This window comes from Amia ocellicauda, chromosome 19 (assembly GCF_036373705.1).
Source record: "Amia ocellicauda isolate fAmiCal2 chromosome 19, fAmiCal2.hap1, whole genome shotgun sequence".
In the NCBI taxonomy this organism is placed as follows: domain Eukaryota; kingdom Metazoa; phylum Chordata; class Actinopteri; order Amiiformes; family Amiidae; genus Amia; species Amia ocellicauda.
In genome coordinates this window covers 10842959-10862373 of record NC_089868.1, presented here as the reverse complement: position 1 = coordinate 10862373, position 19415 = coordinate 10842959, and the positions used below count along the sequence as shown (strand labels likewise).

The following is a 19415-nucleotide window of genomic DNA, read 5'->3' as shown; positions in this document are numbered from 1 at the left end:
GTTCCCATTAAATATTGCAATGATTATATCAAGAGTTGTCTAGTGTCCCACTCTAGTATGTCTGTACCAATGTGTACTCTGACTGGTGGCTTGGCAATAGTCCTGTGCCCTGGAGCCAATGAGCCTCTTGCACTGGCCTGAGGTGGCTGCAGGGCAAACACAATCAGACACTCAAACACACACAATTGGTTTGTTATTTTGGACCTTCATAGACAGCTGGGCAGGAATTCAATTGGCAAATAATGTCACCATGAGTCAACATGAGTATTTAATGTCAAAACTGAAATAAGTGGGAGAAAAAAGGGCTCTTGTTTGAATAGACATTGATTAACACGTAGATACAAACACTGCATTGCAGCCATGAGTTTTTTTTTTAAAAGAAATTGCAGTCCAAATGAAGTACATTGTGGGTATAATGCCATATTGTGTAGACAATATATATGTAATAATAACTACAGTAACTGCTGATTGATGTGGGAAGGTGTTTGTTTGTTTTAGTTTAGTGGAATATATATATATATATATACACTCACCTAAAGGATTATTAGGAACACCATACTAATACTGTGTTTGACCCCCTTTCGCCTTCAGAACTGCCTTAATTCTACGTGGCATTGATTCAACAAGGTACTGAAAGCATTCTTTAGAAATGTTGGCCCATATTGATAGGATAGCATCTTGCAGTTGATGGAGATTTGTGGGATGCACATCCAGGGCACGAAGCTCCCGTTCCACCACATCCCAAAGATGCTCTATTGGGTTGAGATCTGGTGACTGTGGGGGCCAGTTTAGTACAGTGAACTCATTGTCATGTTCAAGAAACCAATTTGAAATGATTCGACCTTTGTGACATGGTGCATTATCCTGCTGGAAGTAGCCATCAGAGGATGGGTACATGGTGGTCATAAAGGGATGGACATGGTCAGAAACAATGCTCAGGTAGGCCGTGGCATTTAAACGATGCCCAATTGGCACTAAGGGGCCTAAAGTGTGCCAAGAAAACATCTCCCACACCATTACACCACCACCACCAGCCTGCACAGTGGTAACAAGGCATGATGGATCCATGTTCTCATTCTGTTTACGCCAAATTCTGACTCTACCATCTGAATGTCTCAACAGAAATCGAGACTCATCAGACCAGGCAACATTTTTCCAGTCTTCAACTGTCCAATTTTGGTGAGCTTGTGCAAATTCTAGCCTCTTTTTCCTATTTGTAGTGGAGATGAGTGGTACCCGGTGGGGTCTTCTGCTGTTGTAGCCCATCCGCCTCAAGGTTGTACGTGTTGTGGCTTCACAAATGCTTTGCTGCATACCTCGGTTGTAACGAGTGGTTATTTCAGTCAAAGTTGCTCTTCTATCAGCTTGAATCAGTCGGACCATTCTCCTCTGACCTCTAGCATCAACAAGGCATTTTCGCCCACAGGACTGCCGCATACTGGATGTTTTTCCCTTTTCACACCATTCTTTGTAAACCCTAGAAATGGTTGTGCGTGAAAATCCCAGTAACTGAGCAGATTGTGAAATACTCAGACCGGCCCGTCTGGCACCGAAAACCATGCCACGCTCAAAATTGCTTAAATCACCTTTCTTTCCCATTCAGACATTCAGTTTGGAGTTCAGGAGATTGTCTTGACCAGGACCACACCCCTAAATGCATTGAAGCAACTGCCATGTGATTGGTTGGTTAGATAATTGCATTAATGAGAAATTGAACAGGTGTTCCTAATAATCTTTTAGGTGAGTGTATATATATATATATATATATATATAAATAATGTTGATTAAGACTCTCCTTGATTTAAATGATTGACATTTGCGAGGCGATTACAGTGCTAGACTCAGAAGTGCAGTGGACACTCAGGGAAGGTAGAAGCAGACAATTTACATCCAGTAGGTAGAAAAGCAAGCACAGAGGGAAAGAATCCAGAGAGAAGAGACAGACTACAAGCTACCGAGTTTCAGATCATTACTTTAGTATTGCAATGAGAAAACGAGGACAAGAATAACTAGGAGGCACACAGACCACAGAGATGTCAGTTGAAAGGCACTAAACAGGGATGCTCTTTTGAAGGGGAGAGTTCAGGCAGGAGTAAACATTATGAATTGAATCGTACATTTTTAGCAAGCAAGGGCTACGACTGGATGCTGGCTTTTCACAGGTGCCACTGAAGTGTGTGCATTCAGAAGAAGGCTTTAGAAACTAAAAGCAATGCAGTACTTCATATGAAAGGGGGAATCATTTGTTGCTGTGAGCAGAATACTCAAGGCTCAGATACCAGGCTAAACCCGTTAAATACAAAAACGTTAATCTGTGCAGAGTTTATGTTTCCTGGTAGTGATAGGAATACTAACCACTTCCTGAGTAAAAGGGACCTCGATTTGTGGAATTGTTACACGCGGCATCTACAAAACTGCACTCAATTATTTTCCTCCTGATATTCCAGGTGTCCCTTTGCTGCGAATTGCCTTAGTAATTGCTGCTTAGTTTGGAAGTTGAACAGCGTGAGTCGATCGATCTTGACTTTTGCCTGAAGACAAGGATAGTTCTTCATACCCTGTGGACGCTCTCTATAACAACAGGGTAGCAGAGTCTTTCAGTTGGGTATTAAAAAAAAGATTCCACCAATGTTGAACTAAAATCATTCAATCTGCTCCCTTCATTCCCTTCAGACTACCTACAAATGGAATTGTCTTTCAAGGTCAGCTAAACCTTAACTTTAAAGACAATATTTCTGGGTTTGTTGGTTTTTATAAGCAACACTGAACCATTTACACCAGCAGTTCATTCAAATAAATATCTGACATTATGCACTGTTTGTGTGAAAGGGTGTGCGTGAGACTCCCGTTTTTGTCTTCCTTTCTTGCGATTCCTCTTCAACATTTTAAGTGCTAAATTGTATTTCCCTAAATGTTCTTAATATATATTTAGTTAAGGTCTGGTGTCTGATGCAATTGCTTTGCTGCTGCACATAATCAAAAGTGAAGCGACACCAATTTAAACGATAGACTTGGGAGACAAGAGGTCTGTTTCAGAAACAGAGCCATCTTCATAAAAGTCAATTTGCAACTGTAAACAAAGCAGAGGCATCAAGGATAAAAAAGTTAAACAGAGGAGACTTTCAGTAGTGGACGCACAAATAATTTAAACCCTAAAGTCAAAACTATGATGTGGAATTTATGTTTCAGGTGGGATGTTCAGTCCCCCCCAATATTTGTATAATAAGGAATAGGCTTTGCAATACATAATGTGGGGCACTATATTTGAATAAAAAAGAAAAAAGAAAAAACGGTTTCCATTGCCTAGTCAGAAGAAAATATATTATAAGGGAGAGCTGCAGTGAGAAAATTATATGCCCAAGCAAAGCTCTTGTTGAAATAAATTTGATCATTGGTTTATAATCTGAGACGCCCCCTTTCATGTTAGTGGCACAAATCACTTTTTAAGACTCCACACTTATCCAAAATTAAAGCCGCTTGCTGGTTCGCCCTGTAAAACCGAACCATGCGTGTGCAGGTGGTTATTGATAAAGGTATTGACCCTTTCAAAGATTTAATGGTGACATATTGGTCAATTAAACCCAGGCTATAAATCCCCTACCCTTACATCTTTCTATTTTGTACCCTATTAATTTTATGTTACTTCTCAAGTGTACTGTATGGTTTAATACACATGTATTGGATGGAAGCCATGATGTATTTTGGGACGGAACTATGAACGCATCTGTGCTGAAAAGGCAAACATCAACTTGAATGTGTATATAAAGTACTCGTCGTGAGGTGTGATTTGAAAAGATGTGATTTAACCGGAAAAGAACACTTTTCTCAATGCAGAATGGGAGATAAATGTATAGTAGTATTTCAAAGGGAAATTAACTCAACCAGTTAACAGTCAGAATTTGTTTAGTTCCAGCCAACAATTCTACACCTGTATTATATCTGAAGCATACAGAAGAGTAGAGGTCATTCAGGAAATAGTATTGGAAGTAACTCTGGCTCAGAAGAGTGAAAAAAAAAAAAAAAAAAAAAAAATAAAAAAAGTCGAGCCAGTGAGAGACTAGCAGCCAAATTCTTCCACAGACCAACCACAAAAAAATGCTTGCAGGAAGATGGCATAGTTAATTATTATCCTCTTAAATATATACCAATAAACCCTGCCAGAGGAGGGATTAGCTGGGGACTGGGAAGGTGCATGTTTAATGTTCTGGCAGCTGTGTGGAAGGAAAGTAACCCTAACAGCAGGTAGCTTTTCAACTTGCACATGATCAAAATTAAGGTTGATTTGTCCTATAAGCTAAGTGTAGGCCAAAACAATTTGTAAGCAGCTGGTACCAGGCATGAGTACAACTTCCCATCCATCATCCTGAATAGCAAATTTGAGACTGTACAGGAATAAAGTACCGATTTAAACAAAGAAAGAATCAGTATAAATATTAAAAAACTGAACAAAAAGAAAAAAAAAAGAAAAAAAACAAACAATAGTAATAATAAAATATGTACGAGCTCACAGCCAGCATCAAACTACGGCTTTCGTCCAGGATAAAAAAAAAAAAGAAAAAAAAAAGAAAAGAAAAGTATATCAAGAATTTTTGACAGCAAATGGATACCCAAGACCCTGAGTGATCCAAGTACATTTTTGAGAAGTTTTCCATTTTTCTCCTAATAGTGGGTTGTTGAGCGGGGAAAGTGCACAATCTGTCAAGCTATGTTTAAGCAGTTTCAAAATACACATTACAGAAGGTGTCATTCACATGTTTGTTATGAAATGATAGTGAAAAAGGACAAAATGTACACTTTATTTTTTTATTTTTTCTGGTGCTTAAAGAAAAGCTTGGATCAGTAAGCCTCCCAAAGAAACCAAATGCCCAGCATGCACAAAAAAAAACATCGGAGGAAATCGAATCCACAAATGGCACAATCTCACCACCAGCATCTGAGCCATTTCGGCAGTAATAAAGAAGAACCAATGAAGGTGTATACTTACTGTAGGGTACACATTCATACTGGACCTCTAGGTATTTGTACGTTCCCGGACAGGGGTCAGGGAAGACGTCTGACCCTGTGATCACTACACACTGTGTTCGATTGTTGCACCTGCAGCAGGAAAGGGAGAGAAAAAGGAGCAAGATAATTAACTTAAACCCGGACTATAATTTAGAAGTTAACACAGCGCTGGAATAATACACTGCTGACTCGCTTTTTTCACACTTGGCTTGCAAAAATCAATAAAGTGACACAGTTAATTAATATTACATTGGTCAATATCTGAAAACGGAGCTTTGGCAAACAAAGAAATCAGGTATCGTGCTCCGGCTGCGTACATTTCCAAAGGGAAACCGGTTTTACAGAGTGCCGTTTTAACTGTGGATGTGAATTCCAGGTATTCATGCCGACCACTTGACCACAGAGACAGAGACGGATAACCTATTCAAATATATCTGCTAAAGCACAAGGCGTTTGATCTGACAGATAGGAAGGTGTGTGTACATTGTTTATAGTGTCTAACAATTAAAGTGATTTGTTCTGAAATGTGAAGTCGCAGTTCTACTTAATGATCTGAATATACTTCACTGAGTTCAACCCCGTTTTGACAAGAGGCACAAAAGCAGCCCATTGCAGTGGTTGTTAAGGGAATTGTTCTTCACAATGACCTCGGACACCATGTACTACATTCTACAATAACTTTTTTTTTTATTTATTCTCTCCAGAAAAAAATATTAAATTGGAACAACTTCAGTCTTACTCTATCCAAGCGGACACGCTGTAGTGGTGTCAGACAGATATCCATCAGAATGAAACTTAAATCAGTTTAAACAACTTCCACCGAGGTGATTAATATTTAAGAAGGTTAAATACAATGTCAAGCCATTCATAATACCTACACCACCTTAACCCAGCAATAAATTTGTCATTTGCAGGAAAAGTCAGTCATTTGCGGGAGAATTATTACTCACGCAAATTAATTATTTCATTGTAAAAGCCATGCCTGATTTAATTACAAATTGTGCTTGTGTACAAGAAGATGACTGCATGATTAGAGTGGATCGTCTCCTAGTTTGTTTTTGTTTGTCAGAGTCCTACCATTAGGGGGAATATTCCCACGTGGGTCTTCTCACAGAGGTGTCAGAGCTTTTGCAGATTGTTTACCCTATTTAAATGAATCACCTGATGTTGTTCGAAAAATGTAGTCATGACTAGATATGTTTTTCTCCAAAGTGCTGTGCCAAAGAAAGTGTTTGCATGGAAGTCTATTGTTTTTCTTTTATTAAAAAAACTTTGAATTACATGGTGTATTAAAAAAAAAAGTGTTCACATTTGCATGGCTAAACACAGATATTAACACTTATTATTAACATGCTTTGTTCTTGATAGATATGTATATATATGTGTGTATATGTGTGTGTGAGATAAGGAATAATGATATTTCAGCAACATTAGCCATTCAAATCAACCTTTGACTGCCCAAAGTTGCGCACATTGAAACTGCGAGCAGAACGGATTCACGTGAATTACATCTGGTCCACTGTTTACTTTCCAATAGTTATAATTACAATTTACAACGTGCATCATGTAAAGATAAGCCTTTATGTGTAATCCATAGTGTGTGGTGTTTACAATCAATAGTCTTGTTCTGCTGATTTAGCAGTGACTTCTGTTTTGGTAAGATAACATTTGTTTCTCTTGTCATGCACCAAAAAAAGTTAAAACAAACAAACCAAAACAAAATATATATATGTTTCCGATCTTGAGGAGATCATTAGATATTCTACAATAAAGGTTCTAGTCACACTTTTTCTTTCTCTCCTCTTAAATTACTTCTTCACTGTCCTATCATTCCTTGTCACTAGCAGAATCACATTATTGCTAGTGGTCCCCTGAAACTTGTACTACAGCAGTGACTTCAGGCCACCGGATGCCATTTCCAATTGAGGCTTCAGTTTGAAAATATAAATTAAGAAAATTTCATTATCTCCTGCCAAGGGCCATTATTCACTACTGTTCTAAAGAAGATTAAAATGCAAACTCTACTGACTTGAACAAATACTCCTGCATTAAAATGAAAAGCCCAGTATATCATGACAGCAGTGGGAAACAGAAATAGCCTGGAGAATTTTCTGACCAGACCTCGAGGCAATTAATCTTTTTTTTTTTCTTTCTACTTCTTCTTTACAAATCTTCAACTAAGGTACCATAAAAAGTGTTTTTTTAAAGGAATACTTTATCACTGGAATAGGAATTGCAGCTGTAATTCCTCCTCTCTGATGCTAGTCATAACATTTCCCTGTGCACAGTTTCACATGACCAAAAGCATCTGAATGTCAAATACTGCTGAAAAGATAAAATTATAAAATATCAAGTTCATCAGTGGCACACACCACAGTTACACACGCCCAAGAGTTGGTTTCACCCCTAGATGCTTAGCTGCTTCTGAGGTTTTCCTAAGAGGAAAACCAGTATCTGATAGGGGACTCTACTAGATTAACAACCTTTGTTTGTGAAGACTGATGAGAATACAAATCTGTATGAAAAACAAAACATACACACAAACACACACACACACACACAAAAAACAAGGAGAGATCAGAAATGCTTTACAGCTGCACCCATAATGTTTTTTCAAGAAGATGGAAATCTAAGCAATTTTCTTTGCAATTGCATTTCCTAGACTTGGCATTATTACACGTCTCATTGGTATATTTTACAAAGAGGTTTATTTTATGCATATTTATGTAATTTACTGTAATCAGACTCTATTGGAAACAAGCTGTCCTCATGCTAAGGCTATTACATTGTCCTGTTTGAACAAGTTCGCAAACAGCCAAAAAGCCTCAGCTCACAACTAGCTAGCTGGGAATGTAAGAGTTTTGGCTTTGTAACTGAGTATGTATATAAAGAACTGTAGGACCAGAACATTTAAATATTTAAAATATCTGTATTATGATTAATAATAATACTAATATTTGTTTTAAGTGTAAAATATAAGCCCTGATTACTATTCTCCTCATCTGCATCACAGAACCTTTACAGTACAAATTGACATGCAAATGCTGAGTACTCAGAACTTACTAATTGAAATGGGATTTTTATAAATAAAAATCACAATAAGTAATTGCATAGACTGCATAAACAGAGATTTGGATATGTGTCATATTCCATCAAATTGGTACCAATGGGATGTTCTCTTATTGCAAAGGGGTAATTGAGAAGAAGTTCCCAAATCAAAGTAATTTAGATTCAAGCTAAAACATAAGAACATAAGAAAGTTTACAAACGAGAGGAGGCCATTCGCCCCATCGTGCTCATTTGGTGTCCATTAATAACTGAGTGATTCAAGGATCCTATCCAGTCTAGGTTTAAATATTCCCACATTTTCAGCTTCAACCACATCGCTGGGGAGTTTGTTCCAGAGTGTAACGCCTCTCTGTGTGAAGAAGTGTCTCCTGTTTTCTGTTTTGAATGCCTTGAAAACCTTTTAATTACCCTCACAGACATTTTAAATAGCAGGCTATTTTTACAACAAAGTTCCAGTTGTACAAACTACTTAAAACTTTAAATAATTGTATGTTCATTCAGGGAATGTGTACTGTATATCTTATATTGCTTTTTGTTTTCTTTTCTGGCCTACTGCCCTTTTCATTTCAGAAAATCTTCAGTGTTAAATATATACTCTGAGAATCATACTTGGTAACAATACAAAACACTCCACATCCAACAAGATTAATATAAGAAAAATAACTTCATTCTGTATTTTTTTGTCGGTTTACTCAAGGGAGACCTCATATTTCCCTATGATTTTTTTTTTCCTCCTCACAAGAGCCTAAAGCTCTTCCAAAGATATCATCTGCATCTTTGGACTTGTGGTATGGTTTCATTTGTGAGGCTTGGATAGTCTCCAGAGAACAAATGGAGAGCAGCAAACAGAACTAAGTCAGAAAACTTAATCATTCCCTCCCTTGCAAACCTGCTCTTTTGCTTCAGTAAAATACACACCATTCATACAATAATAAAATATACTGACATTTAAAATATATTATTGTTTTATATAATCTCTCGCTCTCTCTCCTGGGCAGAACCCTAACAACCATTCCATAGAACACCTCTGGGATAAGCTTTAACAATGAATCAGGAAGAGACTGCAGGATCCAACATCTCTTGCTACACTGGAATCCTGGCTGTGGGAGCAAGACCACTGACCATCTGTTAAAGCAGGCATGTGTGTGTGTGTATGTGTGATCAATGCATATATATGTTTGTATTTAATAAAACATTTTGAAATCCCAAGGCTTCTACAGAGCTGACAGAGGCAATCACCTGCAGAATCGGAGTTCCCATAAACTGTAGTAATCTTTTAATCACACCAAAATATGCATAATCTAATCCTATCTTCCAGTATAACCTTTCAGGAGTGTCGTATGCTTGCACAATTAAAATGGTGGTGTTAGCTCGGTATTATACTGCATGAGATTTGATGAAAATCTCTTTCTATTGAAATCAGCACCAGACTGGCAGCAGGAAGTCCTTGATAAGAGAGCAACAAGGCATTGCTGATGGCATTCGCGATTGCATTGACGTGTGCTTCATATACATTTAGCCCAGAACCCTGCATTTAATTCACAAAGCTTTCAAGTTAAAGAAGTTGTTTTTCTGAACATCTTGTTATTATTTTTTTATTTTTTTTAAATTAAGTGGCCAAGTCTCAGAAATGGAACAACATGCACAAATCCTTCAATTAACACATCAGTACAATGTCGGCGTGTCTGGCAATTTGACGGGTTTTTTTTTTTAGTTCAGCTGTCATTTGTTGGGCACCTGAAACAGTGTACATGTTTAACTGTCTGGTTCTCCAACAAAGCAATTTACACCTTAATTAACATGCTGCTGACAATTAGTAATGGGTGACAGCAATGACATATCATTTTAATGTTACTTAATGCCATGCAGGGTGAATTAAACTCTAAGCAGTTGCATGCCACCGACAGAAATTATCTGCATTTTAATTGCGATGCAGCATTGCAATAAAAAAAAGCCATTCCATCAGTGTGTTTCTGAGTTCCAGGTGGTGTCATTTTACAGCCAAAGCAAGTGTTTTTCAGAACAATTCCCATTCAACACACTTGCTAGAAGTTATGAAGTACACTGATGATAACCAAGTTTCAATTAAATATTCCAGTTAAAACTAAGAGTCCAGCCACTCATAACCATTTTGTTTGTCCATAGTTACCTGCTTGAAATACCTGCTTCCCTTGCCTGTAATATACAATATACACTATTAACTGGACCTCAGTTCCCTGGGGGGAGGGGGGCACTTTTCCATGACATGTGTTGTACCCGATTATGCCATAGCTCAGTGGTTTACTGATAATGACATTCACTGCTGTATTTCACATAATACCCAGGGCAGGTAGGTCTACAGAAGATACTGCTAAGTTTATAATGTATATATATATATATATATATATATATATATATATATATATATATATATATATATATATATATATATATATATATACATACACACACACACATTACTTAAACATTTTATGGGCAAAATCAACAGGGAATGCTATAATATGTATTTAACTGCATTGTCTGATGTATTATGTATATATATACACACATATATATATACATATATATACACACACACACACACACACACACACACACACACACACATCCGGGGCATTATTCTTGCTTAGGACAGAGAGAACACAATGTGTTGGAGAAAAAACAAAGGAAGATTTCAGTCTATTGTCTAGTGAAACCATGAATTTCAGCTGTTCAGCTTAGTGTGACCCTTTTTGCTTTATTTAATTTTAAATGCTGATGTGTTTATGCCCAATTAATCGGGTAGTGTCTCATTCTCAGGGGTGACCTGTTGACAGTGGCAGCCATTGAAAAAAACACCACACTTCCAAAGCTAAATAAACTATTTAAAATGCTGGAAAGGAAAATAAATCCTACCAACGGTTTTCTTAACATTGGTGCAGTTAGACAAATTGTTGTAGCTCTGGTAGAACAGGATTTCAGGAAACAGCCTGTTAAAAACTAATGATTTGTCTGTAACAGCCACTTTTAACATTTGTGCCACAAAACTACCTTAGGCGAACATCCCATTACTAATTATTGTCATATGTTCCAATCAACTGAGTAAAAAATGCTTCAAACAAGCGCTTGACTGTTTTAAACATAGAAGCCAGTCAGTGATTCTCTATGTCTAGGTCAAGGATAAACCAGCTCATTTACTCAGATGCCTTACAGTCTTTTGCCACTTTGTCTGCTATTTTATGTTATTTCAAGTCACTTCTAAGCACTGAATAGATTCTTTCAGCAATAATCCTACAAATTCTATACAGAATAATAATTGCTACTACACATAAAACATATTGTTAATCAATTGAGGTTTCAAAAGACAGAATAAAAACAAACAAACAAACAACCAAAACGTTAGTTGAGTTACGAACACAGACTTGCAATCCGGTAACAAACCATTCCAGAAGAAGCTTATTGATTTTCCATTCGTTCTGAGCCTAGCAGCTAAGAGATATGCATGTAAGTTCCAGACAACTCAGAGAGAACCTTTAACCAATGGCTGCAGTTAATTATTTATCAGAATCAAAATGTTTTTTGTGTGTGGTGACTGAAGCAGACCAAATCTCAGTGTACTCTATGCATAAACAGTTATTAAATTCAAGTCCCTGCCTTGTTTTAGAGACTGAGTTAATTATGACCTATAAAATGTTAATCTGGAGGGCTTAAAATATCTACTCACACCATATGCAGGGAAAGGAAGTACAAGGCTGTGTGCCCTCAACCTGCAACAACGGAAATCTTAAGAGCTCTGTATGCACTTCTGTCACTGATATAAATAGTGTGCACATAATATATTATTCACCAGTGAAGACATAAAGCATGCTTTTTGTACCTCTTCAGAGCTTTTTCTTCTGAAACCACCTTTTAAAAAATGATAAGCAAATAAATAAATTAATTGATTAACAAATGTGTTATTTGTAGGGAATATGGGATGTAAAGATGCAAAGAAGATGCCCATGTTGTTTCTGAACCAAATTATTATTCCTGTTTGCACTTATTTTATCTCAAATGCAACACCATACGCTCGCTCTGTGTTTACATGCACTGCTTTACCCAGTTTTCACCTTTCGGTATCGATCTTGCCTTCTATTGGTCCGTAAAAGCATGAAACACAGAGCAGAAAGGACTGGGTTGTATTATGTTTCCACCAATCAATTCCAATCATATTGAGTAACTAGTGTCAACCTCATTAGTCAAATGAAATTGGTGGAAAATACATGTCAATGATTCTGATTTTTGACCCTTAAATCATTCCATTTCAACTCCCTCATTAATACAGGCTTCCCGAATAGGCTCTCGTAAAAACGTATTAGCAATCAGACAAAGCACAGTAGACTGCACCAGGTTTCTCGGTGGATTGTATGCTTTCGGTCTCTCCCTCTTTTCTGGTCTGACTGCCCCCATGTATTTTGGCCAGACGTTTCTCAAGAATGCGGTTTCACATCTGCTCTTATACAAACATTAAGAAGGTTCCTCCTGATAAATTTCCTGTACAGATTATCACCCATTGCAGAAGACTAATTGCTTACAGCTGAAAACTCTAATTGAGCCACAGTGGTCCTACGGCTATTTTCATTAGACCTGGGAGTACATATACTATGCAAGCAGGGGGGAGTGTTCAGTTATTGAAACCTAATCATTACATCAAAGAATATAAAGAAATCTCTACCTTTTTCAATGTCTGTGCCAAGGATTGCCTTAGCTTTTACATATTCATGAACTGATTTTTTTCTTTATCTCAGATGAAACATCTGAAATAATAATAATAATAATAATACAAATCATCATCATCTTAATCATGAAAAGTATTTATTTTCTGATCCACACTTCAATAGCTGTTGATATGGTTCAGATTAATGGAAACCATTTGCCTTGGCAACCGCAATTGAGATTGTTGTCTTTTTCAATCTGTCTGCTATCTAATAATTCCGAATTTATAACAGAAGTTAACCAATTACATGCCCGCAGTCCCACTACCTTTTTGTAAGCAATATTTAATTGCCCCACATAGGAAGCCATTTCACTGTCTATTAGTTCCAGAGCCGTAGTATAAAACAAAACCATCTCTTGTTGAACTCTGCAGCAATTAGACCTCTTGGCTATTTGACCAACTGTGCATTCCGATACCCAGTGTAGTTAATTATATTTCTTGATGTTAATAGTCTCCGTCAGTTTTGAGCATTACTTATCTTTGATGAATATTTAAATTATATTTGAATAAAAAACTTCAATTTTTTATTTTATATTCATCCTTCAGCAGTATCCAATACAAGTTTTATATAAAGTGATATGCAGAATATGTATAACTGAAGTTAACCTATATACAGCTCTGGAAAAAAATAAGAGACCACTGCAAAATTATCAGTTTCTCTGGTTTTACTATTTATTGGAAAAATATATTGGGTAAAATTAACATTTTTGTTTTATTCTATAAACTACTGACAACATTTCTCCCAAATTCCAAATAACAATATGAATGGAATGGAATGGCTGCCATACATGTAGAGATGCTGATTTAAGAAAAAATTGCAGTGTTTTTTCCAGAGCTCTATATATACACACACACAAACACACATACATGTACTCCATACACCACTTAATAAATATCTTAAAAAATGCATTATAAATCTGCATTGTAAAATGTTGACTGTGTTTAAAAAGAAACACCATGGGATATATATGATTTACATTGAAGTAGGTAGTTTAGACACATGCCAATCCCCTGATAATAACTTGCTTTAAGTCTGTGCAACAGTCATACCTTTTCAATGCAAGGATTATAGTGCTTTCATTAGCACAACTCAGTTACTACAGGAGGTTGGGAGCTGCAAATCAGCCAAACAGGAATTAAATGTATATGAAGTTGAGGGCTGTCCATATGCATGTCGTTTGTTTCTAATTCCACCAAGAGTGGCACCAAATGCAGACTTAATGAAGTAGAGCAATCCCCATTCACTGTGTTACAGCACGCTAAAAAGCACTGGGTCACATCTAGTAACACATCCATCCCGAAATACAACACCACCAACTCTCTGCATTTCCCACACTGTTCGGCGGATCTTGATGCATTACACCGGGACAAGATGCAATTCCACTAAGGTGTACCAACTCATTATTGTCACTTTACACATTATTCACTTTGAACATGAATCAATAAGAACGTGGAGGGTTTAAGATAATTTTCTATTTAAATTAGGCTTTCAGAAGGAAACAATTAATCTTTACTTTTTTTTTCCTTTCATGAACATATTCCTGTTTATTCCCAAGGGTTCAGCATAGAGAGTGCCTAATCATCTACTACATGCCAGTGTTAAAGAAAAAACCATGCTGCCGTGTCTTATGCAGGAAATATGTTTCCACCTATCCATTTATAAAGCACAGAAAGATTATCATTTTGAGTTTTAATTAAGTCTTTAAGGATTAATAATAATACATAAATACAACTCATAATATGACTTTACAATTAATTAATGTTGTATATAAGATTGTATTTGATTTATCCCAAACGATTGGCTTGATGTGCAAATGTTAGCTCTGCATTTAACACAGACAAAACAAGACCAAAAAAACATACAAATAAATGAATGAAAGATCAAAAAAAGAAAAGAAAAAAAAGCACTCAGCTCTCCAAAACACACATGGAATATAAAATGCTCCTTCAAATGAAAAGTGCTCTCTGAAGACCAAACTAAAGGTGTACAATAATAAAAGTGAAATCCATCAGTGGCTAAGATTTATTTGACTTTTAAAAGCCTAGACTGCAATAACATGAATATCATATTACTGTAAACACATTTTTCTGTCTGTTATATATATATATATAAAAAAAAACATCTTGTAAAACAAAAAAATACTTAAAATGTAAATGAAAAAATTAGATTGGTATCTCTATTTATTATTGATATTATAATTAATCATTAGTAGTAGTACTATGTTTTACTCTACACTCTGGATATGGGGCACATTAGCATAGGGAATCATAAGGACAGCGATAGCAAGTCAGCTATCTGATTGTATCAAATAAGAGTTGACAATAACCCCTTGAATACATCTGATGTTGCTGCTGTGCAGTTTTATTTCATTATTTCTTATTTCCCCAGACAGACAGCTAGAGTTGCTGACAGCCTCATATCATCCAATTTCTTTGTTTTGCCAGGAAGCATACAATTCTCATTTCAGAGGCTCGCTCTCCGATGAGACACTTTGCCTAACCATGGCTGTGTGAAAACTCAACAATTATCTAAGTACAGAGTTACACTTAATTCCTTTTCGGAGCGTATCCTTACAAAAGGGCCTTTCTATGCTGATAATATACTGGAATACATACATACTTATTAGGAGCTTAAGTGGCAGAGCATTGCAGATTGATGACCTACTCTTTTACCTGGATGGATTCCAGAGCCAATGTGAACTATAACTAGAGCAAAACAAAAGAAAAGGCCTAAATGGCAGCGATTCAGCAAAGTTGAAATATTTCTATTTCATCCTAACAAGAGAGGCCTATACGTAATATGCATGAAGCCTGCATTGATCTCTATCCATAATGGTTGTCTTTCTGTTTAAGAATGCCTGGATAGAGCAAAGAACTACCAAAAAATGGGCAGTTTTTGTGTCTACAGTTAAAGCCTAACCTAACATAGCCTGTAACAATGCAGGGGTAAATATTTATTCAACACAGTTCAGTTCAAGACTATATATTTGGTATATGTGTGTGTGTTACATACAGCACCGTGAAAAAAATAGATTTTCTGCATTTGTGCACATTTTTCACATTGAATTTTGTCAGATCTTTTAGTGGGTTGTAGTATTATATAGATGCATATCAATCTGGAAAGGGTTAGAAAGCCATTTATAATGCTCTGGGGCTCCACTGAACCACAGTCAGAGCAATATTGTCCAAATAGAGAAACACTGGGTGAATCTTCCCAAGGAGTTGCCAAAATCTTTCCACGAGCAAGGCATACAATCATCCAGGAAGTCATAGAGGACACTAGAACAACACCCAGGCATCTGCAGACCTCTCTCACCTCGGCTAAGGTCAGTGTTCATGACTCCACTATCAGAAATACAAAATATAAGATATCTATGGATAGATGAGCCAAAAAGTGGAACCAACATGGGCCCTGTTATGTCTGGACAAAAAAAAAAGACTGCATTCCACAGTAAGCACCTCATACCAGTGGTTAAGCATGGTGGTGGTAGTCTCATGGTTTGAGGATGCTTTGCTATATCATGACCTGGCAGGGACTGGGAAAATTAATGAATCAAAGTAAAGAAAAGTCCTTGAGGAAAACCTGCTGCCCTCTACAAGATAAACTGGGGCAGAATATCACCTTTCAGCATGACAATGACCCGAAGCACACAGCCAAACAGGGGAAAATAAAGGTAAATGTCCTTGAGTGGCCCAGTCAGAGCCCTGAGCTTAATCCAATTGAAAATGTGTGGCTTGACTTGAAAAATGCTGTCCATCAACGCTCCCCAAGGAACTTGACAGTTTTGTAAAGAAGAATGGTCAAATATTGCCACATTGGGCAAATTTGGTAGAGACCTATCCCAACAGACTCACAGCTGTAATTGCTGCCAAAGGTGCTTCCACCAAGTGTTGACTTAGGGGGATGGAGACTTATCCAATTATGATATTTCAGTTCTGTATTATTATTATTTTTTAATATATATTTTTTTCCACTTAACGGTGGGGAGTATAGTGTGTAGATCAGTGGGAACAAATCCCACTGAGGTCTGAGGTACTGAGGTACTGACACAACAAGGGGTGTAGTCTTTCTATTTCTTTAAAAAACAACAACATTTAGGATAATTTAAATATCCTGTTTGTTAAATACATTCAAAATGGACTGGAACAATAGGTACTGCAGTCACTGCATGGCTATATGAACGGTATAATGTTTCAACTCAAACCTCAATACCCATAAATAATCCTGCCATATAACGTGATTCAAAAGAGATAATTATTTGCTTCAGAATGAAAAACGAGGCACTGAAAACATCAAAGTAAAAATTACCACCAATCACATTATTTACACACATTGTCTTCATGTAAATATGGATATTGGAACCTCTTCTCTTTGTTTGTTTGTTTGTTTATTTAAATAAATGGTTTACGAAAATTAGTTATTTAATATTTCATGCATGATTAACCAAACTATCAAGGCCACACAAAAGAGTTCAGTGGCTCAACACACTATAATACTCTGTCTGATGCTGTTTCATATTTTCATACATATATGCATCTCTCTTCGACTTTCTGTATTTGTTTATATAACTCCAACAGCAACCGAAATTAAGATGTATGAACTTAAGATCCAGTGCTGTTTGAATATTTGCATTAACCCACTTAAGAGATGTTGTTTACAGTGTTACAGAGATTTATCACACAAGCACTGCCCAAATGCAGCTTGTGTGAAATTCCAAACTGAATATACTGGATGTGCCAAAATGTTATCCCTTGGTGTAACCCTGGTAGAAGTGTTGCTGATGCACAGATTTAACACCAATGTGGTTAACACAAAGGGTTAATTTGTAAGAGTGTAATCCAGTTCCTTAAGGGTCTCTGTGTCAAGAACGGACAATATTACAACACAGTGAATGACAGCTGGCCAAAATATACAACTTCAACATCCCACAAAATTACTCTAGACCAAAGCTCTGACCTCAACCTCACGTTGGGACATGTAGGATTCCTGTCAAAAGCTGAGAAATGAATAAGCCCTAAATCTTCAGAGAATGTGGTTTGGCATTGAGAGAAATTGCAGACCCATCTACTTGCATTAGAAAAAAAAAAAATCTTTAAGAACTCAGGTTTGAATTACAGTAAATTATAACTACAATGTCAAAATATTGTAAACAATCAGCTTCTTGTGGATTATAAAACTAGGCAAAATGTCTATATCAATGTAACAATACTATTTTAAAAATGTTGTACCCAGGGCCAGTATGTTAGAAAAATGGAAGGGGGTGAAGTACCTTTGGGACATGATTTTGTAGGCATCAGGGAGGTAGCAGTTGATATTTTCCATCTGAAAGGGATCAGCATCACATATCTTGTCATCTGTACGGCCATAGTTAGCGCTCTCAATCATGATGACATCACTTCCTGGACAGCGCAGATCGATTGGATAACCCTCACAAGACAGCTCTCTCCTTACCAAGCCAAAAGGCAATGCTGCTCGGCTGAACCCTGGGGAGAAGAGAAGACCTCGTGTCAGGCAAGTGTAAAATCAAGGAAAACATATTTTTAAAGCGGGAGTGTATGTAAATAAAGTAAGTCTCATTTTTTGTTTTGTTTACTTTTTTTAGCTTTAAAGACAGGATTTTGGAGCATTGTAAATATGCTTTGCAGCTGCAGTAAACAGATTTAAAACTCATGTAATATAAATGTTTTACTCTGTCAAAATGTTTCCTAAACATTGGTTCAAGTAAAAAAACAAGGGTATTTTATATATATATATATATATATATATATATATATATATATATATATATATATATATATATATATATACATATATATATATATATATATAACACCCCCCTTAAACACTTGTTTGTTTTCCTCAACTAACTAATGAACTAAAAACTGATTAATTAATGGCGAAACTGTCAGTGACGCTTTTGTAGAGTTTTACCTTTGTAGGTGTGGTAATTTGCTGAAAACCCATGTTGTAAAGGTGGAATATAATATAATATAAAAATACAATATAAAAAACTAATCAAGATGAGAAATCATATGGTTTTGTATATGATAAAAGATAATGCCAAAAAGGTTGACTACCCACTGTCCTGGCACAGCTTACAGCATAAATAAAGGCAAAATAAACATAAAAGAAAATAAAAAAAAAACAAAAAAAAAACATCTGAATGAGGAATTAGCTGCGTTAATGTATATGCCTTTTACTGTGGCAGTAATAAAGCCCATGCTAGGATTGCTGTTGAAATGCAAATTGAGACCTAATCAATGATAATACAAATGATAGGGAGAGTTATTGTTCAGGAAATGCCTGTACTGAAGGTATAATTTACATGTTCAAGCAAATTCTCTTACATTTTAATGAATAGACAGGAAGGAAACTGCAGGTGGAATGCAGCTTGATGAACTACATTTTCTCAAGTATAAAAATAGCTGTTAACTATTTACTAGTGAGTGTGTTACGGCACCACAGAGAATTCTGTTCGCACGTCTCCATTGGATATCGCTGCAGACAAATTCATGAGGTTCTGACAATGGGGCAGCCACTATTTTCTCCTGAATATGAATCATGTACATTCCATGGCATTTCATTTTATGATTAAAAATCCAAACT

At 36.4% G+C, this 19415-nt stretch overlaps 1 protein-coding gene across 16 annotated transcripts in view; it reads right to left on the bottom strand.

Annotated features, from left to right (window-relative positions):
* The window catches only part of adgrl2a (adhesion G protein-coupled receptor L2a), a 216985-nt gene that overhangs the window by 46599 nt on the left and 150971 nt on the right, over window positions 1-19415 (bottom strand). For all 16 annotated transcript variants that reach the window (XM_066692187.1, XM_066692188.1, XM_066692185.1 and 13 more), the window contains 2 exons: window positions 18079-18292; window positions 4985-5094 (listed from right to left, as the gene is read on the bottom strand). In XM_066692187.1, the coding sequence (XP_066548284.1) occupies window positions 4985-5094; window positions 18079-18292 (324 nt within the window). The remainder of the gene's footprint in view (window positions 1-4984; window positions 5095-18078; window positions 18293-19415) is intronic.